Raw genomic sequence first — 24006 nt, forward strand, 5'->3', positions numbered from 1 at the left:
ACTTGACTATGTAATCAGTCCTGACCCCTTGATTCCCTTTTTCTTTCACATGGGTTTATGTTGCCTGTCGAAATTAGACCACAAGTTTATATTTTCACAAACTGCCTACCATCATCAAAATTAAACTGTGCAGAAACATATTATATATTGTGGGCCCACTATGCATCAGATTCTGTGGCCTTGACTTACATTATTTTATTTAATTCTCATAACAGCCCTGTAAGTTAAAACCCATATGCCTATTATACAGCTGAGTTAACTGAAGCCACAGAGTTATAAAATATACCCTTTGGTTACCTTCCAAGTAGTTGCCAAGCCCAGATTAAGTCTATCAATCAATTGCCAAGACGCCTTTTTCCCCAGCACTAGTGCAGCCTTGCCAGGCAGTGGCAATAGTTTCTTGTTTTCTTCTTCAATGTCAGTTTCCCCATCCATATTAAAAAATAGCTAAAAAACAAAACAACAACAAAAAACAAAACAATAACTAATTGGTTAGTATCTGTAATTGTACCTTAACAATGAACATTGCTTTATTTAACTTTTACAGAAAGCTACATTATTTGATTATGACTCTGTAATGAAAACACACTTATTTAGTACTACAACCTTGAAACATGAAGTAATTATTATATTCAGTTCAGGCTATTGAGAAGTTAGACATATTCTTAAAGCAAAGGGCATGACTGAACATTGGGGATGTAAGAAAGCAATGGTCTTGACCTTATTTTTTTTTCATATTCTTTTCTATGCCATAACATAATGGCTTATACTTACGTAGTATAAAAGATATCTGAAGACTTAAAAATGCTCTGCAAACATTTAATTCTATTAACCTTAAAGTTAATTTGACTAATTTATCTGCTATCATGCTTTTATTCTGTAATTGAAATGAAATTTCATAACATAAATGACATATATTTCTATGCATATGGCTTAGAAAAAAATTATACTGGAATTTTTAATTTACCTAATGGCTTTTTGACTAGATTTATCAGTCATACACTCTCTCAGGAAGAAGGAAAAAAGGAATGAAGGGAAGGAGGGAGGGAGGAAGGAAGGGAGGAAGAAACAATGGGAAAAAAAGAAAAGAAAAAACAGAGAAGAGGGACAACTAATTTGAAGATGATAGAAGCTTTTGAAAACATTTTGTATAAATGATGATACAGACACTCCTTTAACTTTAGCTGAGTGTATTCACTTACTTTTGTTTGTGCAGACAGCAGTTTTTGCCATTTAAAAACACTTAGGGAAAAAAATTCAAGTAAAAATATTTTGTACAGACGAAATGATTTTTAAAATGAAAGGTACTCGGCATTCTGTAGCCATACTGTAGTGTTTTCATTTAGATACCGTGTACCTTAACTGGCATTTTAGTTGAAACATGAATTTTCTCCTGTCGGCTGAATCATAGATTAGGATCTAGTGGGATCCCTATTTAAATTCCAGTATGTGCTGAATAGAACTGTATAGAGTTTAACTAGTTTGAAAAATCGGGAGTGAGGCCCATTTGACATCTTATACATATCTTTTCTTTGTTTCATTCTTCCTCCCCAAATGTATCCCTCTCCCAATGCATTTCCCTTAGCGTGGAGCGTAATTTCTGTTCACTCGCTTTGCTTCTTAAGAGCTGCCTTCCCTTCCAGTCTTGGGCAGCTCCACCCCTTCTCACAGACCAAAGTAAATCTGCACAATAATGAGCCATATAAGGGAGGAATGACATCATCAGTTAGTGGTCCCAAGCTGTTTTGCACAACATTCACCTTTCATTGTTCTGATGACAGGGCTGGAATGTGACGGTTAATTCCCTGTGGAGTAGGGGGCTGAGCAAGGCCTGCTGCTGTTGAACAAACTTCAGTACCCCCTTATAAAAAAACAAAAACAAAAACAAAGCTACTATGCTTCCTAGTATTAAGGTAAGGAAGTCAAGATCTGTTTTGATTTAAGCAATGTTAGTTACTCTTGTCCATGCGCATTTCATTTGTTAATAGGCTTACTTGGCAGTAAACTCATTTCTAAGTGTTACTGCAAAGAGCATCTTGGAAGCTGGGTTTGGACATTTGTAGAGCCCTGACTAATCTGACAAGGGCTGTAAGAACTCGACAACCTTTCAGTTTGCAGCTACAGGTTTTACTGAGTGTGGATGGTGACAAGCCTTGAAAATTACCAGCTTATTGTGACTTTCCTTGATGCCTCAGAATCCTTGATTGAAACTGGCCAAGATGCACCTTGTTATGGTATGAAGAGTGCTCCTGGTTTTCTATGGTGGGGGAAGTAATTTCATCCTACAGAAACCTTGGGGAGTTTGTACCAGAACTGAAAAATCTCTTGTCTTACTACCTTTATTAGCAGTCCTACTAATGTGTTCTGAAGGCTTTTAGTAGGCAGCCTTTCTATATACTGTAAATGTATCTTCTAATGTGTGATTTCTTGATGAGCAAGCAACTAATTTCAAGTAAAATATTCTTCCCAAAGGTTTGTTGTTATTGTTGTTGTTGTCATGTGGATTTTCTGCAGCTCTCTCTTTGCATGTGTGGAAAAGGCTTGTAAAAGTTGGCAATGAATTAGAATGCATAGCGATCCAAAGAGGGCCGTGTTTGTTCTGAAACACTCAGTGTGGCAGTGATAACAAGAATAATAAAGTAAATAGGAGGTTTGATTTCAAAGTGGGAATGAGAGTAAAGTTTGGATTATGTTAAACAATTGTGTAAAAAGTTGAACTTTAGTAATTTTTCAAAATGCCAAAAAACATTGTCTAAATTCAGCAGAGTGTATAAAAATAAATAGCTTGATTTAGTGCTCAGTAGGGCTGAAAGATCTGTGAGTCTTTCACAAAAGAACTTCATTTGGCCAAAACCAAATTTTTATAGTGTGATTTTAGATTCACATGACCTGTTTTATAGAAATTTGAAATGGGGGCAGATGGTATGGTTTTCATTTGTGTAAATTTAATTTGTGTAACATTGGTTGTCAATACTGTTTTGTCTCTGTGTTTAAAGTGATGAATATCTTGAGTTCACCTAAGATGAAAATCTTGGGTTCACTACATTGAACTTCCTGGATTCTTAATTCCGTGTGACTGGATGAACTTCTGTTTACTTGTAAAATTAAGTATCCTTTCCACAACAGAAGGATGCTCACATTTGTTTTTTTTCTAGATTAACAATAGTCAAGATCAATACAAAATTAAGTCTGAGGTTTTGGAGTTTTGTTTATTGTTTCAACATTTTATTTTTTGAATTAGTTTTAAAGTTCTTCCAAAACTGGGTGAGATAATTATTAAATAGATGTTAACATAATAATTCAAAAAAAATTTAGCAAAATTTTATATAAGCTTATATTTAAAACTTTTTAAAAGACGTTTAAATGTCATGGCAATAAATCCAACTGCCATTTTAAAAAGGGAGAGGTTTACTTTTCTGAGTAAGTAAATGAAAACACACCAATAAGTGATGTATATACTTAAATTAATTTGCTACCTAAATTATGTCTAAGTTATTTTAAACAGTATTTTATTTGTGAAAGTGGATTTACCCAAGAGACAAATTAGATTAGTAGTATCTTAATTAAGAGCTTTACAGTAAAATATTTTTATATTGTGAGCTCCCATACTGTGTAAGCTTAAAACCATGACTTTTGCCCAGCACTGTATAAATGTGTGTGTGGAGTAAAATGAGGTGTATGGTACCTTTATGGATTGTCTCCAACTTCTTTGACTAGTCTCAGAAAACCTCATTCATGCTGCCAGCTCCTCATGTTATGTTCATCCATGGGGGAAAGTCCACAAGTCCATCCCATGGGGGAATGGCTCCTCACACTGGGAGGTGTATGTGGGAGGAGACCCTCACACGTGGGAGACCCTCATACTGTGAATTCAGGGACTGAAAAACCTACCTGCTTCTAATATCCTCCCTGCCCTCTGGCTTCCTCTGGGGAATCCCTCCATTTAACTTATTTTCTGAGGGAGAGAATTTCCTGTGGCAATATGCATTTCCTAAATATAGCATCCCATAATTAGGTGTGACGAACCTGGGCAACACATTCCTTAAGAATGGGATATGGAAGGCCTCTTTGAGTTGGGGAGAGAAGGCGAAGGGGCCACCTGGAAGGGAGAGCCCAAGGTCACACATTTAAGTGACAAACTTGTATGGTTCATGGCTTTTCCTGTTCCTAGTGAAAATTATTAGGTAAATTCATTCACCTGGCTGATTATACACATTATCAAAAAGAAAGAATAGTACTTGCTTTTTCTTGTTTTAAAAGTATTTCATCTGACCAATCAGAGCGGGTGTTTGAAAAGTACTTTGAGCAACATAGAAAATAGGAAAACACAATAAAAGGCATATTGTTGTCCTCTTTGGGGAGAGGACATAAGAACAGAAACCTGAAGGTTGAGAAAGAAGAGCCCATGAGACTACTGTGAACTGCTGTCTTGGTTCGTTCAGGCTGCTATAACAAAGTACCATAGACTGGGTGGCTGATAAACAACAAAATTTTTTTTTCTCACAGTTCTGGAGGCTGAGAGTTCGAGATCAGGGTGCCAGCACAGTCAAGTTCTGGTGAGGGTCCTCTTCCTGGTTGCAGACTTCTGTCTTTTCCTTATATCCTCATGTGTGAGAGCTCTCTGGGATCCCTTTTCTAAAGGTAGTAATCCCATTCATGAGGGCTCCACCCTTCTGACCTAATCACCAATCAAAGGCCACACCTCTTAATACCAGCACATTGGGGGTTAGGGTTTTAATATACAAATTTTGGAATGTGAGAGGATATAAACCTTCAATTCACTGCAGTCATACAGGTTGTAGCTTACAAGGGTGCCTGACCAGTGAAGGAATGGGAGCTGAAATAGAGTCATAGCATGGCACTGATTCCACAGAGAGGAAGGAGATCTTTCCAGTTCTGACAAATGTGCCACGTGGGTTATACCCCTGACAACAGGAGAAGGGTATTGGCAAGGCCGACAACTGCAAAAGCCCTGAACAACTACTTCCTCCATCCATGTCCCCATCCTTGGGTGTCCCCGAGTAGCCTATATTTAAAGGATAAATGGCATTTAACATAGCCTTGCAATATGTATATTTTTATTCCTATCCCCTAATACACTGACAGTGGAGGGGAGACATTCTGCCCATCTTTGTTGCGTTATTGAGTTAATTAATGAATCATGTGTCAGGCCTCTGAGCCCAAGCCAAGCCATTGCATCCCCTGTGACTTGCACGTATACATCCGGATGGCCTGAAGTAACTGAAGAATCACAAAAGAAGAGAAAAGGCTCTGCCCTGCCTTAACTGATGACATTCCACCATTGCGATTTGTTCCTGCCCCACCTTAACTGAGTGATTAACCCTGTGAATTTCCTTCTCCTGGCTCAGAAGCTCCCCCACTGAGCACCTTGTGACCCCCCACCCCTGCCCACCAGAGAACAACCCCCTTTGACTGTAATTTTCCATTACCTTCCCAAATCCTATAAAACGGCCCCACCCCTATCTCCCTTCGCTGACTCTTTTTTCGGACTCAGCCCGCCTGCACCCAGGTGAAATAAACAGCCATGTTGCTCACACAAAGCCTGTTTGGTGGTCTCTTCACACAGACGCGCATGAAATCATGGCCATGTTCTATATGAGTCAGGGAGCTTCATACTAGAGTGTGTGATCAGAGAGTTCCCTCTCAGTGACTCTCAAATATGGGCCTCCTGGATGGTCAGCAAATTATCAGAAAATACCAGCCATTTCTGTGGCTCATATGAGCAAACAACGAACAATTCCCTAGACTTTAATTTGTATTATGACTAAGTGGTATTTACTAGTTACATATTGAGCAACTTATTTTACAACATATATAGCATTTATAAATTTAAATTAGCATGTTACCAGATTTCTTGAAGACTAAATCAATATTTTACAATATAGTCTAGCTGCCACCCAGTTTGCAAATACCTACAAGTTTCTGCTTACCTGGTGGTAGGAAATGTAATCATCTCCGAGACGTATAATTTGTTATTAGTCATGAACTTTTCATGGTTTTCAGTTCTTGCCATCTATGGGTTTTAAAGGTAAATTACTATGGATTAAACTTCACAATCAGTTTAGTTTGTTGTGGGTTGTTGGGCTAACCCACAGAGAGCCCATAATGCAGATCCTTAGTTTTTAATTTTTAACAACTAGTTCCAGGGCCCATCATCAATATTCCTATTCTAGAGCAGAATTATACATAACCCCCTCAAAATCTGGTGAAAAATAAAACTTCGTTTGTGATAATTTGCCTGAGCTTTGTATGTTTGCCATTTAAATTACTTGAATTATACTAGCAAAGTAAATGTAATTAAATTACTGGATTTAAAAAAAATGTATAGGATATATAATAGTTGTATAGCTTAAAATCATAAATATAACTACAGGATCTTCTCTTATGAAGAAAAAGCAGTTCACAAAAGCGGCTAGCAACAGGTCTACTGATTTTTTCTCTTCTCTTTCCATTTTTTATCACCAAGTTCTTTTTTAGAGTGGGACTGTGTGAAATAGGCCTTCCTGCACTGGGCTAGGGTCAAAAATTTGAGATCACAGGCTCCAAAATGTTGCTGGTCTGTATAAGACAAGAGGAGAAAAAAAGTGTACGAGGGCTTTTGTAAACTCATCTTCACTACTAAGAAATACAAAACAAAAACAAAGCTCAAAAGTTTTTGTCCTATTGGGAAGGATTCACCATTTCTCTCTTTATAAAAAATGATTCTCTGGCACTCAGAAATCAGAGCTGGAACTAGGGTGAGGCAAGTGAGGCTCTCGCCTTGGGTGCAAAATTTAAGGTGATGCCAAAAAACTCAGTAATCAAGATATACTATATTTTAATGAACTATTTAAAAAGTATCAAAATTAATGCAAAAAATCTACGATGAAGAAAATATCAAAATTTCAAGTGAAGACGGGCTCTGACGCTGCAGTTGTACAACCCAACCCTCATCCACTTCTCTCATCCCAGCCCTGCACAGTATATTAGGGACATTAGATTAATTCTGGATAACTATAATAATAATCACCATATTGAGGAACTGAGGTAATTTATTCAGAGGTAACATTCTATAATTGGATCATTGGTAACACAAAGGATATGCTTGAGGTCATGGATACCTCATGTACCCTGATGTGATTACCACACATTGTATGACTGTATCAAAATATCCCATATACCCCATAAGTGTATATGCCTACTATGTACTCACAAAAATTAAAGATTAAAAATTTAAAAAATTAAAAAGTAATGCCCTTTCTGAGTTATTTGGTAAAACCATGCCCTATTATGTTAACAAGGTGCTTAGCTCTATACTGTACTCTAGTTGGGAAAAAACGCATTGTGACTAAAGACTTCAAACTACATGCAAGCTTGACTCTTTTGAGGTTCATTCATCTTTAATTACTATCATGCCCTCTGTTTTGGAAGACAGAGAGGCATACACAAGGAGAGAGTTGAAGAAAAGCAAAAATAGTGTTCTGAGAAGGGAATTAACATGGTCTGGCTAAGAAACAAGCTTAGGATGACTTTTTGGTGACATTTGTGTTGCGAAACGGGGTCCGATGGATTAAGATGGGGACAAGTGACAAAATCTTAAGGAGTCAAAGGGACAACTGATGCTCTGGAGCTAATGCTGATAAATTTGGAAATGTGGTTGAAAAGTGGGAGTGTCAAGAATGTTGGACAAAAGGAGCCCTGAAATCTTACACCACTTTATTCCAAGGAAGAGAGGTAAGAATGAATATAGGCAGATGTCCCCTTAAATATTTAGGAGCACAGATTGACAAGTGTTCCAAGGATGGTGGTTATCACAAGAATGGATAATCAGGATAAGCTTTAAAAAAATTCTCACTTCCCATTTCCTTCTCCCAAACAGTTTGTCCTTAGACCATAAGAAGAAAGATAAATTAACACGTATCTGTAGAATAGGACAGAGTGACAATACTTTCTCTGCATATATATATATATATATATATATATTCACACACAAAAAAACCTTAAAATACTGATCCTGCCCTACCTGTTTCCTGTGTTCACTTTCCTGTTTCTCCTTCCTTTTACAAGCAGAGTGACATGATCTGATTTACCCTCTCTTAGGATCATTCCAGCTTCTGGGAAGAGAACAGACTGTGGGTGGACAAGAGAGGAAGTTGGGAGTCAGATTAAGTGGCTCTTGCAACAATCCAGATAAGACATGATGGTGGCTTGGGCCAGGGGGATAGCAATGGAGGAAGTGAGAAGTAATTGGATTCAGGATATATTTTGAAAGCAGAATTGACAAGATTTGCTGATGAACTGAATGCAGGGATGTTACTCAAGATGGCTGTAAATTTCAGTCCTAAGCATCTGGAAGAGGCAGGTGTAAGTGACTGATTTGAGGAAGATGTGGTTGGAACAGATTCATGGGGAAGATTGGGAGCTCAGAAGAGATAAAGAATGAACAGCTCAGTGGGCTCATAGCTAATTGAATGACAATGTCTACGCTACTGAATGGATTGATGTCAGCAGGAGGGAGATCTGGAGAGTGCTTTGAAAGGCTCTGTGCATTGACCTGTCTATTTAATTAATAATTGGGGTCATCTTGCCATTGACACAATGCTAGGTATAAGCTGTTATTCTGGGTGACAAAATAGAGTCCAAGGGGCATCTTGACAATTCTAAGATAAACTGAATCAAGCAAGATGAAGTTAACCTAAACAGAGTCTGGCAAACCTGAGCTGTCCAGGCAATATCAATTTGAGCAATAGCATTGTTATGAAAGCACAGTGTTTGTGCAAACAGATCTGATTCAAAATCCCAACCTGCCTCTTCTTAGTCATGTTCTCTTGACTAAGTTAAATAATAATTTACCTTATTTATAAAATGATACAGTATTGCCTTGCTCAAAGGGAATGAAAATTAAATGAAATAATAAAGCTCTCACACTACTTAGGAGACCTTTCCTTTTATTTCATATGTTGTCAAAATTAGGTATTAGCAAATATTGGAGTTGGGGTGGGCTTTATTTAAACTTTATTTTATTTTAATAGTTTTTGGGGAACAGATGGTTTTTTGTTCAGGGATAAGTTCTTTAGGGATAGCTCTTTAGTGGTGATTTCTGAAATTTTGGTGCACCCATCATCCGAGCAGTGTACGCTGAACCCAGTGTGTGGTCTTTTATCTTTTACCCCTCTACCCCACTTCCCCGAATCCCCAAAGTCCATTGTATCATTCTTATGCCTTTGCGTCCTCATAGCTTAGATCTCACTTATAAGTGAGAACATATGATATTTGGTTTTCTATTCCTGAATTACTTCACTTAGAATAATGGTCTCCAACTCCATCCAGGTTGCTGTGAATGCCATTATTTTGTTCCTTTTTATGGCTGAGTAGTATTTCATGATGTGTGTGTGTGTGTGTGTGTGTGTGTGTGTGTGTGTGTGTGTGTGTCTCTATCTATCTGTCTATCTATATCTCACCTTTTCTTTATCCACTTGTTGGTTGATGGGCATTCAGGCTGGTTTCATATTTTTGCAGTTGTGAGTTACACTGCTAAAATATGCATGTGCTAGTGTCTTTTTCATATAGTGACTTCTTTTCCCCTGGGTAGATACCCAGTAGTGGAATTGCTGGATCAAATGGTGGTCCTACTTTTACTTCTTTAAGGAAGCTTCATAATGTTTTCCATAGTGGTTGTACTAGTTTACATTCCCACCAGCAGTGTAAAAAAGTGTTTACACATGATGTGATCCCTTTCCACCACATCCATGCCAACATCTTTTTTTTTTTAATTTTTTAATTATGGTAATTCTTGCAGGAGCAAGATGGTATCTCATTGTGGTTTTGATTTTGCATTTTCCTGATAAGTAGTGGTGTTGAGCATTTTTTCCAAATGTTTGTTGGCTGTTTGTATATCTTCTTTTGAGAATTGTCTATTCATGTCCTTTGCCCACTTTTTGATGGGATTATTTGTTTTTTCTTGCTGATTTAAATTCCTTATAAATTCTGGATATTAGTCCTTTGTCAGATGCATAGTTTGCAAATATTTTCTCCCACTCTGTGGGCTGTCTCTTTACTCTGCTGTTTTGTTTTATTTTGTTTTTTTGAGACAGAGTCTTGCTCTGTTGCCCAGGGTGGAGTGCAGTGGCGCAATCTCGGCTTACTGCAGCCTCTGCCTCCCAGATTCAAGCAATTCTCCTGCCTCAGCCTCCCAAGTAGGTGGGGCTACAGGTGTGCACCACCACACCCAGATAATTTTTATATTTTTAGTAGAGATAGGGCTTCACCATATTGCCCAGGCTGGTCTCGAACTCCTGACCTCAGTTGATCCACTTGCCTTGGCCTCGGCCTCCCAAATTACTGGGATTATAGGCATGCGCCACTGTGCCCAGTCTGATTATTTCTTTTGCTGTACAGAAGCTTTTTAGTTTAGTTAGGTTCCATCTATTTATTTTTGTTTTTGTTGCATTTGCTTTCGGGTTCTTGATTATAAACTCTTTGCCTAAGCCAATGTCTAGAAGAGTTTTTCCAATGCTATCTTCTAGAGATTTTATGGTTTCAGGTCTTACATTTAAGTCTTTGATTCATCTTGAGTTGATTTTTGTATAAGGTGAGATGAGGATCCAGTTTCATTCTTCTACATGCGGCTTGCCAATTATCCCAGCACCGTCTGTTGAATAGGGTATCCTTTCCCCACTTTATGTTTTTGTTCACCTTGTCGAAGATCAGTTGGCTGTAAGTACTTGGCTTTATTTCCGGGTTCTCTATTCTGTTCCATTGGTCTACATGCTTATTTTTATACCAGTACCATGCTGTTTGGGTGAATATGGCCTTCTAGCATAGTTTGAAATCAAGTAATTGATGCCTCCAGATTTGTTTTTTTTGCTTGGTGTTGCTTTGGCTATGTGGGCTCTTTTTTGGTTCCACATAAATTTTAGGATTGTTTTTTCTAGTTCTGTGAAGAATGATGATGGTATTTTGATGGGAATTGCATTGAATCTGTAGAGTGCCTTTGGCAGTATGGTTATTTTCACAATATTGATTCTACCCATCCCTGAGCATGGGGTATGCTTCCATTTGTTTGTATCATCTGTGATTTCTTTCAGCAGTGTTTTGTAGTTTTCCTTATACAGATCTTTTACCTCCTTGGTTAGGTGTATTTCTTTCCTTTTTTTTTTTTGGTTAGGTATATTTCTAAGTGCTTTATTTTATTTTTATTTTTTTGCAGCTGTTGTAAAAGGGATTGAGTTCTTGATTTGATTCTCAGTTTGGTCATTGTTGGTGTATAGCAGTGCTACTGATTTGCGTATAGTGATTTTGTATCCTGACACTTTACTGAAATCATTAATCAGATCTAGAAGCTTTCTGGATGAGTGTTTAGGATTTTTCTAGGTATAGGATCATATCATTGGCAAACATTGACAGTTTGACTTCCTGTATTAGTCCATTTTCACACTGCTACAAAGACACTACCTAAGACTGCGTGATTTATAAATAAAAGAGGTTTAATTTACTCACAGTTCTGCAGGCCTGGGGAGGCCTCAGGAAACTTACAATCACGGTGAAAGGCAAAGGAGAAGTTAAGTTCCTTCTTCACAAGGCAGCAGGAAAGAGAGTGTAGAGGAAACTGCCACTTTTAAAACCATCAGGCCTCATGAAAACTCCCCCACCATTATGAGAACAGCGTGGGGGCAACCACCCCTATCCAATCACCTACCAACAGGTCCCTCTCTTGACATATGGGGATTATAATTTGAGATGAGATTTGGGTGGGGACACAGAGCCAAACCATGTCACTTCCTTTCTACCAGTTTGCATGCCCCTTATTTCTTTTTCTTAACTGATTGCTCTGGCAGGATGGGCTTTTGAGAGCCTCTTGAAATATTAGGACTAGAGATTGTCTAGGACCTGAAACATTACCTCCCCAGGAAAAGTTTTCTTGTCAGCCCCTTTAACACCACCTGAAATGTCAGCTCCCTTCTCTTTACCTTCCCCACCTGTGCTTCCACCTCTTTCTGCCTTAAGATTAATAACCAATTTTATGTTTTCTATCATATTTTAAGTTACTCACTAGTAATATTTGTTTACAATCTTTCTCCCTTTATCTGACACCTTGGAACACTTTCCAGGGTTTAAAATTTTTTTTTCTGGTTTTTAATTGAGATATAATTTACATACAGTAAAATTCGCCAATTTTAATTATATAATTTGATGAATCTTGACAAATGTATGCACCATCAACAATCACAGAACATTTGGGAATATAAAGTTGAGCTATTAAATTCTAAATTCACATTTGGAGCTCAGAATGGAACTACTATGCCACTTATTTACCTGGGTTTTTATTCCAATTGCCATTATTTAATTAAATGTAAAAAAAAATCACATTAATAAAAAGTTTTCTAAATGGCAAAAATAAAAAAGGAAAAACTTCTGGGCCTACACTTTTAAAGTCTTCTGGTTGAAAATAATTAAATTTCTGAAGATGCTGATAAGTGATCAATTTGCAAGTTAAAAAGTATAATTTTGGCTGGCCATAGTGGCTCATGCTTGTAATCCCAGCACTTTGGGAGGCCGAGGTGGGTGGATCATCTGAGGTCAGGAGTTTTAGACCAGCCTGGCCGAGATGGTAAAACCCCGTCTCTACTGAAAATACAAAAATTAGCCAGGCATGGTAGCACATGCCTGTAGTCCCAGCTACTCAGGAGGCTGAGGTGGGAGAATCACTTTAACCTGGGAGGCTGAGGTTACAGTGAGCCAAGATGGCACCACTGCACTTCAGCCTGAGTGACAGAGTGAGACTCTGTCTCAAAAAAAAGTATAATTTTATTCAGTATGAAATAAGAAATTAAGAATATATTTAAGAATACTTATTAAGAAAGGCAACAACAATTTAAAATCTCTGTTAATTCATTTACTTGTCTTTCTTTGTTCTCTAAAGAGGACTAAATGCTTGCAGAAAATATAAAATTTGCCAAGAATAAGTTTGATTTTAGGATACTTAGGGCTCTACCTGTGACTGCTGATGGGAATCAGGGTAGTAATTTATTTTTTTAGTCTTAGTCTTCTGGTTTGTTTCCTTTTCGTGCTAATATGTTTAGAATCAAGGCATAGTTGAAGAATGGGAAGGTGAGCAGAGAAGAGAATGGAGAGGAGGTGGTAAGACTAGTTGGCACAAGCAACACTTAAATCTCTTATTCTGCTTCTTAAATAGCATAATTACACGGAAATGGTACCCAGTAATGTAGAGCAAATTAATTGTTTGAAGTGCAAAATGAAATTGTAACTATTAGGAAATTGTTGAAAAAAAAAGAGATGTAATATGCCAAAGGCATTATGTTTTGTGAATAGATACATGCTACATTTCTGAATGCTGAGTGCTTGTTTAATGTAAAATGAGGATTTCTAAATATGAGGGAAGAGAAAAAAACATCTGCAGGTGGAATGCTGAATTGACTGGGGAGGTGGATAAAGTGAGACACAAGCCTGTTCCTGCCTTCCCAAAACCCTCTTCCTTGGGTGCTCCTGTGTTGCTCCGTGGCGCCCTCTTTCTCTGTATCTGTTTCTCCTCTTCTCTCTCTGCACAGGCCTTCCATAGGTCCTTCTTATTCTTTTTATCTCTCATTTTTGGACATTTCTCAAAGTTTTTTCTCCATCCTATCCTTTTTCTCTCTTTAGATATGTTCTGCTTTGGAGATCACATTCATTTCTATGTCTAAGGAAATATCACCTCCATTATGGAAATAAAAATCTAACAATTACCAAGCTTTTTAGCACTGTGAAAATTTCTATGTAGGGTGGGATGGCTGACAAAATGGCCCCATGTTTCCCTCTGATTTTCTTTCCTCCTAGGAGTTCCATCACCTTAATTACCACTGTTCTTCCCAATAGACCCAAGGGTGTACTGCTCCAACATTAGACTTTTGATCCAACTGTGGATGAAAATCCCTTTCCTTTAAAAACAAAACAAAACAAACAAACAAAAAACTACAACAGGCTGGGCACAATGACTCACAGTTGTAATCCCAACACTTTGGGAGGCCAAGATGGGAGGATTGCTTGAGGTCAGGAGTTTGAGACCAGCCTGAACAACATAGTAAGATCCCATCTTGAAGAAGAAGGAGAGGGAGAAGGAGGAAGTAGAAGAGGAAGAGGAGGAGAAGGAGGAGGAGGAGGAAGAAGAACTAAGACAAACCAGTGACAAAAAAACTATGAGAGAAAAAAAGGCTTAATTCAGCCTGTTCTAATAGTCCCATAGCTATTTTATAGGTTAAATAGAGGTTGTTCAGCCTCCAGTGCTACAGGTAGACAGATAGTAAGGGATATCTTGCTCAGCCCATATAGAGAAGGCTCCCTCCCTCATTTGAGGTTTCTCAGTTGAGAGACACATTTCTTTTCTAATAGTCTGACAATTAAAATGGACACATTCTTCAAGGGAGGCCATTGCTCATTAGACAGAGACACTCATCTAATAACCACAATTAATATAAAATTGCTGGCCTAATAACAACTGCAATATCTGTTTAACAGAAATGTATACTCAGCATCGTGGAGAACTTTAGTTAATACATCTCTATTTAGGTAATTTCCATATCTATATTTGTTTTTTGTTTTTCTTTTTTTTGAGATAGGGTCTTGTTCTTTTGCCCGGGATGGAGTGCAGTCATGTGATCTCGGCTCACTGCAACCTCTGCCTCCCAGGCTCAGGTGATCCTCCCACCTCAGCCTCCTGAGTAGCTGGGATTACAGGCACATGCCACCACACATGGCTAATTTTTGTTTTTTTTGCTTTGTTTTGTTTTGTTTTCTTTTTTTTTGTAGAGATGAGGTTTTGCCATGTTGCCCAGGCTAGTCTCTAACTCCCAGACTCAAGCGATTTGCCTGCCTCGGCCTCCCAAAGTGCTGGGATTACAGGCCTGAGCCACCACTCCCAGCCTACAGATTTATGTTTCTAATTCAAGTTTATATCTTCATTCTTTCTCTTGTTTATCCATTCAGTCAATATTTCTTGAGCACATCTTATGTGTCAGGCATTACGCTAGGGGGCAAACAAGACAAACATGGCAGCTACCCTCATGGAATTTGCATTAACAGAGGTAGGCAGACATTAAAAAAATTATAAGTTGGGACAGCCATTGCAGTAACTGAGCTCCATAGAGACAGCACCGGGGCAAATGAGAGCCGGACGGGCACTGGATGACTCTGCCTTGCTGAAGAAAAATAACTAAACACGGGCAAAGGAGATCCTAAGAAGCTGAGAGCAAAATGTCATGATATGCATTCTTTGTGCAAACTTCTCCGGAGGAGGAGCATAAGAAGAAGCACCCAGATGCTTCAGTCAGCTTCTCAGAGTTTTCTTTTTCTTTTCTTTTTTTTTTTTTTTGAGACGGAGTCTCGCTCTGTCGCCCAAGCTGGAGTGGAGTACAGTGGCACAATCTCAGCTCACTGCAAGCTCTGTCCCCCGGGTTCACACCATTATCCTGCCTCAGCCTCCCGAGTAGCTGGGACTACAGGTGCCCGTCGCTATGCCTGGCTAATTTTTTGTATTTTTAGTAGAGACAGGGTTTCACCGTGTTAGCCAGGATGGTCTTGATCTCCTGACCTTGTGATCCACCAGCCTCGGCCTCCCAAAGTGCTGGGATTACAGGCGTGAGCCACCGCGCCCGGCCACAGAGTTTTCTAAGAAGTGCTCAGAGAGATGGAAGACCATGTCTGCTAAAGAGAAAGGAAAATTTGAAGATATGGCAAAGGCGGACAAGGCCCGTTATGAAAGAGAAATGAAATCTATGTCGCTCCTAAAGGGGAGACAAAAAAGAAGTTCAAGGACTCCAACGCACCCAAGAGCTCTCCTTCGGCCTTTTTCATGTTCTGCTCTGAGTATCGCCCAAAAATCAAGGGAGAACATCCTGGCCTGCCCATTGGTGATGCTGGAAGAAACTGGGAGAGATGTGGAATAACACTGCTGCAGATGACAAGCAGCCTTAAGAAAAGAAGGCTGCGAAGCTGAAGGAAAAATACGAAAAGGATATTGCTGCACATCAAGCTAAAGGAAAGCCTGATGCAGGAAAAAAGGGAATTGTCAAGGCTGAAAAAAGCACGAAAAAGAAGGAAGAGGAGGAAGATGAAGAGGATGAAGAGGAGGAAGAAGGTGAAGAAGATGAAGATGAAGAAGACGATGATGAATAAGTTGGTTCTAGCACAGTTTTTTTTTCGTGTCTATAAAGCATTTAACCCCCCTGTACACAACTCACTCTTTTTAAAGAAAAAAATTGAAATGTAAAGCTGTGTAAGATTTGATTTTAAACTGTACAGTGTCTTTTTTTTGTATAGTTAACACTCTACAGAGTGTGTCTTTAGATAGTCCTGTCCTGGTAGTATTTTCAATAGCCGCTAACCTTGCCTGGGACAGTATGGAGGTTGTAAATTGGCATGGATTTAAAGCAGGTTCTTGTTGGTGCACAGCACAAATTAATTATATATGGGGATGGTAGTTTTTTCTTTTTCACTTGTCTCGGATGCAGCTTATACGAAATAATTGCTTGTTCTATTAACTGAATACCACTGTGTAATTGCAAAGAAAAAAGTTGCACCTGTTTTGTTGACCTTCGGAATGCTTCTAAGTAAATATAACTTTTTTATTAGAAAAAATATATGTTGATTAAGTGTTATAAAAGAAAACTGGGCCAGGCATGATGGCTCACACCTGTAATCCCAGCATTTTGGGAGACTGAAGTAGGAGGATCACTTGACCCCAGCAGTTCAAGACCAGCCTAGGTGACATCGGGGCGACTCTGTCTCTACAAAAAATAAAAATCTTAGCCAGGCATGGTGTTATGTGCCTGTAGTCCCAGCCATTTGGGACGCTGAGGTTGAAGGATAGTTTCAGCACAAAACATTGAGGCTGCGGTGAACTATAATCATGCCACAGCACTTCAACCTGGGTGACAGAACAAGATCTTGTCTCTAAAAAAAAAAAAAAAGACTGTAGGATATTGATATTACGGGAGTCTATAAGAAGTTCTGACTTAATTGAGTTTGAAGAAGTGACATTGAAGTGAAACTTGGAGGATGAAAAACTAGCTAGGAACATTCAGGTGAGTGTGACGTGTGACAGAATGAAAAAAAAAAGGAACAGAGAGGAAATACTAAGCAGAGGACACAGCATTTGCAAGGAATGTTAGATCACGGGAGAGACTGACTGGACATGAACTTACCAAGGAGGTCAGGTATTGAATCCCATCATTCCCATCCCCAACATCTTGCCTGTAAGAAGTTTGATTGCAGGTCTATTTGCGCAGAAGGCTATTGGCAGGCCTTCCAAAATGAGCTGAGCGACTTTACCTTGATCCTGGATCTGACCCTCAGCTGTACCAACTGGGAAACTGGGTTTTGGGAGTACACAGAGAATGAGCCTGGTATTGCTGTAGAGCCACTTTATGAGATGGGCATGGTTTAAGATGTGGTGAAAGAGAATAGGAGGGAGAGTAAGCTAATGGGGTTAGAAAAACAGAAATAATCACAGCTAGGAGAACGTGAAAAATGTGGTTTCCTGGAAGCCAAATTCCTGCCGAGGTCACACTCTAGCTCATGGAATTTCCCACTGATTGGAATGCCTTCTGCTTTTCTCCAGCTGAAACATTAGTTCCCCAAGTTTTACTATCAAAGACAGGATAATGACAAAAATATTTATTGATTAAACATAGAAAGCACTGGCAGTCTTTCCAGATGAAGCCAATAGCATATGCTATAGTTCTTATCTTTTTGTGCTTTATTACATTCATGTATTGAATCTATGTATCTGTCACTTTACTTCTACTATTTCCATTAATCTTCAGAACAATTCTATATGGTTGGTATTAGTGTTCCATTATTGGAACGCTAAGCTTGTGGGATTTATTTATATCCTGCTTCTCAAGGTCATCGCCAAGGTCTGATTTTTCACACAAAAAAATTGCAACCTCTGGCATAAATGGGTGAATATCCCTCCCTCTTTCCTCTACTGGTGTAAAAATTGAGAATCAGAGAGTTTCAGTGATTGGCCAGAGATTACACAGTTAGAAAGTGACAGAGTCAGAATTCAGATTTGATTGTCTGACTCCAAAACCTATGTTGTAGTCACTCCAACCCACTGCCTCTAACAGTATAGAGGCATAGTATTCCTAAAAATATATTTTTAGAAGCTTTAACATGTTAAGCTTAGAATTGGAAGCAGTACGTTTTCAATAAATTAATCTCTTAACAGTCCAGTTAAGGGCAAGGAATTTGAAAATGGTATTTTATATTGAAAATATCCTGAAAAGTTTCCCCTAATTTATGGTTCTATGACATTATTTCAGTTGTTTCAACTTTTAGTAAAAAGAGAACATGGTCAATAAAATGCTGTTTTCTACATGTAACGACCACATTTAGTGATGCTCTTACAGTATTACTCAGGCAAATCAGTAGGACTTGAAGATCATATTTTCCTCCTATTTTAGGAATAAAGTCATAATGGTTTTTGGAGGGTATGCATTAGTTTAGAGATGCTGAGGCACAATCATGCTTTATAAAAGTAAATTCTATGAAAAAATCTTAATGACATGATCAGAGCCATTTCTGTAATACTTATCTCACACTGTATTTAATTATTAATAGCTTCTATTGTGCTTTACTAATGTATGTTCAAATAATTTCTTATACACCAGCTTTCAGTCAGTGACAAGTAAAAAAAAAACACAAATATTTCTTGTACAATGCAATGTGAGACTAGTAAATTCTGTTTACTTGGCTAACAGCTAATCTAGTCATAAATATGAAATTAATCAGTCAGAATAGTAAAGGAGCAAAATACACTGAAAGAATAAAATCTATTATACTTAAATAAGTACATGTCATTGGTTGTTTATAACTTGCTTCCCTTATAAACCTATTAATTACTAAAATGCATTCTTACACTAACATGGCAAATATGATTATAATTTTAATTGTTTTTATGGGTAAATAAAAAAACTATTAAAATTAGTGCAAGTTAACTGACCAACCCAAGAATGGTAAATAGCTACTTCAGCATATTTATATTCCTACTTTTTACAGATATGCATAAATGCCTTAGAGAAAATGTATTTCACACATGTGCAACAATAATTCCTGTGGCTGCCACATTTTCGTATTGATATGCAGATTTCCTTGCTATCTAGTTCTTGATTAAAAAAATATTGTTTAAATAAAAAAATCCTGTGCCAGTTCTGGTGTGAACTAAAATCAATTTATGTAAATCAGCTTTTGTATCAGAAAGCCGGTCCTACTTTGTCCCTTCCAGGTGACAGTTACATAGTTTATGTCAAGGGTTTAAAATAAGAAAACCCAAAACTGCTTCTTTTCTGAACCTTTACTATCATTTAAAGTAAATTTATCTCCTGAAATCATACGATGCAGAGGTGGAGAGCAATAATTTTGGAGGCTTCCTGGCTAAGTTTGAAACCCAGCCCTGCCACTTACTGACTCTGGGATCTGTAGCAGGCTACATAATTCCCCTGTATCTCATGTTTTTTCATGGTGATGATAGTAGCAATACATATCTCACAGGGTTACTCTGAGAATAAAGTAAATACTAACACCAAGGATACAGAAGAAATTATGTAAATAGTCATTATTTTTGCACAACCTAAGTTTTACTTAATGTCTACTGTATTAAAGTATAATACACATGCAGAAAGATACTCAGAAGTGTTCAGCTTACTGAAATTTCATAAGGTAAGCTAAACAATCCTGTATAGCAAGCATGCAAATTACAAAAGAGAAACTAGTTACACTCAAAGCCCTCATCATGCCCCCTTCTAGCCACTACCCCTAAGGGTAACTAATATTTTGACTTCCCATTCGTTTCATTAATGGCTATTTTTTAAACGTTGAAATTATAGCAATTGATAAGGGATTTATTGTAGTAGCATTTTGTTTTTTATTTAATATCAATGCTTAAATCTGTTTGCTGATTACTCTTTTAACATATAGGTATATTTTATTTTCTAGGTTAAAAAAGCTCCTTGAACAAGAAAAGGCTTATCAAGCCCGCAAAGAAAAGGAAAATGCTAAACGACTCAATAAACTAAGAGATGAGCTTGTTAAACTCAAGTCCTTTGCACTCATGCTGGTGGATGAAAGACAAATGCACATTGAACAACTTGGCCTGCAAAGCCAGAAAGTACAGGATCTTACTCAGAAGCTGAGGGAAGAAGAAGAAAAGCTCAAAGCCATTACTTCCAAATCCAAAGAAGACAGACAGAAATTGCTCAAGTTAGAAGTGGACTTTGAACACAAGGCTTCGAGGTTTTCTCAAGAGCATGAAGAGATGAATGCTAAACTGGCTAATCAAGAGTCTCACAATAGGCAACTTAGACTCAAGCTGGTTGGCTTAACCCAAAGAATCGAGGAGCTAGAAGAGACCAACAAAAATCTGCAGAAGGCAGAGGAAGAACTTCAGGAATTAAGAGATAAAATTGCCAAAGGAGAATGTGGAAACTCTAGCCTCATGGCAGAAGTGGAAAATCTTCGAAAGCGTGTGCTTGAAATGGAAGGTAAAGATGAGGAGATCACTAAAACTGAATCCCAGTGTAGGGAATTGAGGAAGAAGCTGCAAGAGGAAGAACACCATAGTAAGGAGCTCAAACTTGAAGTTGAGAAGCTACAGAAGAGAATGTCTGAACTAGAGAAATTGGAAGAAGCATTTAGCAAGAGTAAATCTGAGTGCACCCAGCTACATTTAAACCTGGAGAAAGAAAAGAACTTAACCAAAGACCTGCTAAATGAATTGGAGGTGGTCAAGAGTCGAGTTAAAGAATTGGAATGTTCTGAAAGTAGATTGGAAAAGGCTGAATTAAGCCTGAAAGATGATCTTACGAAGTTGAAGTCATTTACCGTGATGCTGGTTGATGAAAGGAAAAATATGATGGAAAAAATAAAGCAGGAAGAGAGAAAAGTGGATGGACTCAATAAAAATTTTAAGGTGGAACAAGGAAAAGTTATGGATGTAACTGAAAAACTAATTGAAGAAAGTAAGAAGCTTTTAAAACTAAAATCTGAAATGGAGGAAAAAGTATACAACTTGACAAGAGAAAGAGATGAGTTGATAGGCAAATTGAAAAGTGAAGAAGAAAAATCCTCTGAATTAAGCTGCAGTGTTGACTTACTAAAGAAGAGACTTGATGGTATAGAGGAAGTGGAAAGAGAAATAACAAGAGGAAGGTCACGAAAAGGGTCTGAGCTCACCTGCCCGGAAGATAATAAGATTAAGGAACTAACACTTGAAATTGAGAGACTGAAGAAACGTCTCCAACAATTGGAAGTGGTCGAAGGGGATTTGATGAAGACAGAAGATGAGTATGATCAGCTGGAACAGAAATTTAGAACTGAGCAGGATAAGGCTAACTTCCTCTCTCAACAACTAGAGGAGATCAAGCACCAAATTGCCAAGAATAAAGCAATAGAGAAGGGTGAGGTTGTGAGCCAGGAAGCTGAACTGAGACACAGATTTCGGTTGGAAGAAGCTAAAAGTCGAGACTTAAAAGCCGAAGTACAAGCTCTTAAAGAGAAGATTCACGAATTAATGAACAAAGAAGATCAGCTTTCTCAGCTCCAGGTAGATTATTCTGTACTTCAACAACGATTTATGGAAGAAGAAAATAAGAACAAAAACATGGGGCAGGAGGTCCTCAATCTGACCAAAGAGTTGGAGCTTTCCAAGCGCTACAGCAGAGCTCTTAGGCCCAGTGTGAATGGAAGAAGAATGGTGGATGTTCCTGTGACGTCAACTGGAGTCCAAACTGATGCAGTCAGCAGTGAAGCAACAGAGGAAGAAACGCCAGCTGTATTCATACGGAAATCCTTCCAGGAAGAAAATCATATTATGAGTAATCTTCGGCAGGTGGGATTGAAGAAACCCATGGAAAGATCCTCTGTTCTAGACAGGTATCCTCCAGCAGCAAATGAGCTCACTATGAGAAAGTCTTGGATTCCATGGATGAGAAAGAGGGAAAATGGCCCCTCAATCACTCAGGAGAAAGGGCCCCGAACAAATTCCAGTCCAGGGCACCCAGGAGAGGTAGTCCTTTCACCAAAGCAGGGCCAGCCCCTGCATATCCGAGTGACACCAGACCACCAGAACAGCACTGCGACTTTGGAGATAACAAGCCCGACATCTGAAGAGTTTTTTTCTAGTACCACCGTCATTCCTACCTTAGGGAATCAGAAACCAAGAATAACCATTATCCCATCACCAAACGTTATGCCTCAAAAACAAAAAAGTGGAGATACTACTCTCGGCCCAGAACGAGCCATGTCCCCAGTCACAATTACTACATTTTCCAGAGAGAAGACTCCAGAAAGTGGAAGAGGCGCATTCGCAGACAGGCCCACATCCCCTATTCAGATAATGACGGTGTCTACATCAGCAGCACCAGCTGAAATTGCAGTTTCTCCCGAATCCCAGGAAATGCCCATGGGACGGACAATCCTCAAAGTCACCCCAGAAAAACAGACTGTTCCAACTCCAGTACGGAAATATAACTCCAATGCCAATATCATAACCACAGAGGACAATAAAATTCACATTCACTTAGGGTCTCAGTTTAAACGGTCCCCTGGGACTTCAGGTGAAGGAGTCAGTCCAGTTATTACTGTCCGACCAGTAAACGTGACAGCCGAAAAGGAGGTTTCCACCGGCACTGTCCTTCGCTCTCCCAGGAACCACCTCTCCTCACGGCCTGGTGCAAGCAAAGTGACGAGCACTATCACCATAACACCAGTCACAACGTCATCTGCTCGAGGAACCCAGTCAGTGGTGAGTAGAAGAGGCTCCAAAGGGCAGACCCGTGGAGGGAGGGAGACGTGAGTAGTGAGACTACCCCAGCACCCGCAGTAAAACCCAGCCACATGCTTCTCATGCTGCCTGAATCCACCAACAGATGCTTCCCAGAGGACCATCCACACTGAGAACTGAATGTAAAAAGTGACCTAATAGTTTAATAAATTAGGCCAACTTTGAGGGAAAGCTTCACCTATTCGTGTAAATTATGGAGAGTGCCACAAAATACTTGCAAAGGTAGCCTCTTTGAAATGGTAACATATAGTAATCAGAAGGCTTAAAATTTGATTTTAATGTTTAAGATACTTTTTTAAATGGAGACGGGAGAAATGGTCTATATGGAGGAAGAATTAAAATTGTTCCTAGGTTATGTTTCTATAAACTAAAATATTCAATATGCGATTATGTATGGCCACAGTCATATTTTATCCCAAAATGAGATGAGAAGATTTTAATATCAAAAAGTTTTTAAAAGTAAAAGAGAAGTGAGTTTACATGTATAAAAACTGTATTTTATTTAGTCATATCTTGCAGAGAGCACGTGCTTCATAAATATTTATTTAATAATTAGCTGGGGCTGGGTGTGGTGGCTCATGCCAGTAATCCCAGCACTTTGGGAGGCTGAGGCAGGTGGATTACCTGAGGTCAGGAGTTCAAGACCAGCCTGGCCAATATGGTGAAACCCTGTCTGTACTAAAAATACAAAAATTAGCTGAGCATGGTGGCGGATACCTGTAATCCCAGCTACTCAGGAGGCTAAGGCAGGAGAATCGCTTGAGCCCAGGAGGCGGAGGTTGTGGTGAGCTGAGATTGTGCCATTGCACTCCAGCCTGGGTGACAGAGCAAGACTCCGTCTCAAACAAACAAGCAAACAAACAAACAAACAAACAAACAAACTAGCTGGAAGGCTGAATGAATGATTATTGAAAAGCATGTGCAAAGCACAAAAGACGGAACTTAAAAATAAATTCTACCAGCCTGGCCAACAGGGCAAAACGTCATCTCTACTAAAAATACAAAAAAAAAAAAAAAAAGTAGCTGGGTGTGGTGGTGCACACCTGTAATCCCAGCTACTCTGGAGGCTGAGGCACAGGAATCACTGGAACCCAGGAGATGGAGGTTGCAGTGAGCCAGGATCATGCCACTGCACTCCAGCCTGGGTGACAGAGTGAGACCCTGTCTCAAAA

General features: G+C 38.8%; 1 protein-coding gene and 1 pseudogene across 6 annotated transcripts in view; both read left to right on the top strand.

Moving 5' to 3' along the window:
- Positions 1-24006, top strand: part of FILIP1 (filamin A interacting protein 1) — a 259847-nt gene that overhangs the window by 219868 nt on the left and 15973 nt on the right. For all 6 annotated transcript variants that reach the window (XM_058435100.1, XM_058435095.1, XM_032152977.2 and 3 more), the window contains one exon: positions 19990-22795. In XM_058435100.1, coding sequence (XP_058291083.1) covers positions 19990-22795 — 2806 coding nt within the window. The remainder of the gene's footprint in view (positions 1-19989; positions 22796-24006) is intronic.
- LOC116468838 (high mobility group protein B1-like) lies at positions 15257-16255 on the top strand (annotated as a pseudogene).

This window comes from Hylobates moloch, unplaced genomic scaffold (assembly GCF_009828535.3).
Source record: "Hylobates moloch isolate HMO894 unplaced genomic scaffold, HMol_V3 SCAFFOLD_2, whole genome shotgun sequence".
Lineage (NCBI taxonomy): Eukaryota > Metazoa > Chordata > Mammalia > Primates > Hylobatidae > Hylobates > Hylobates moloch.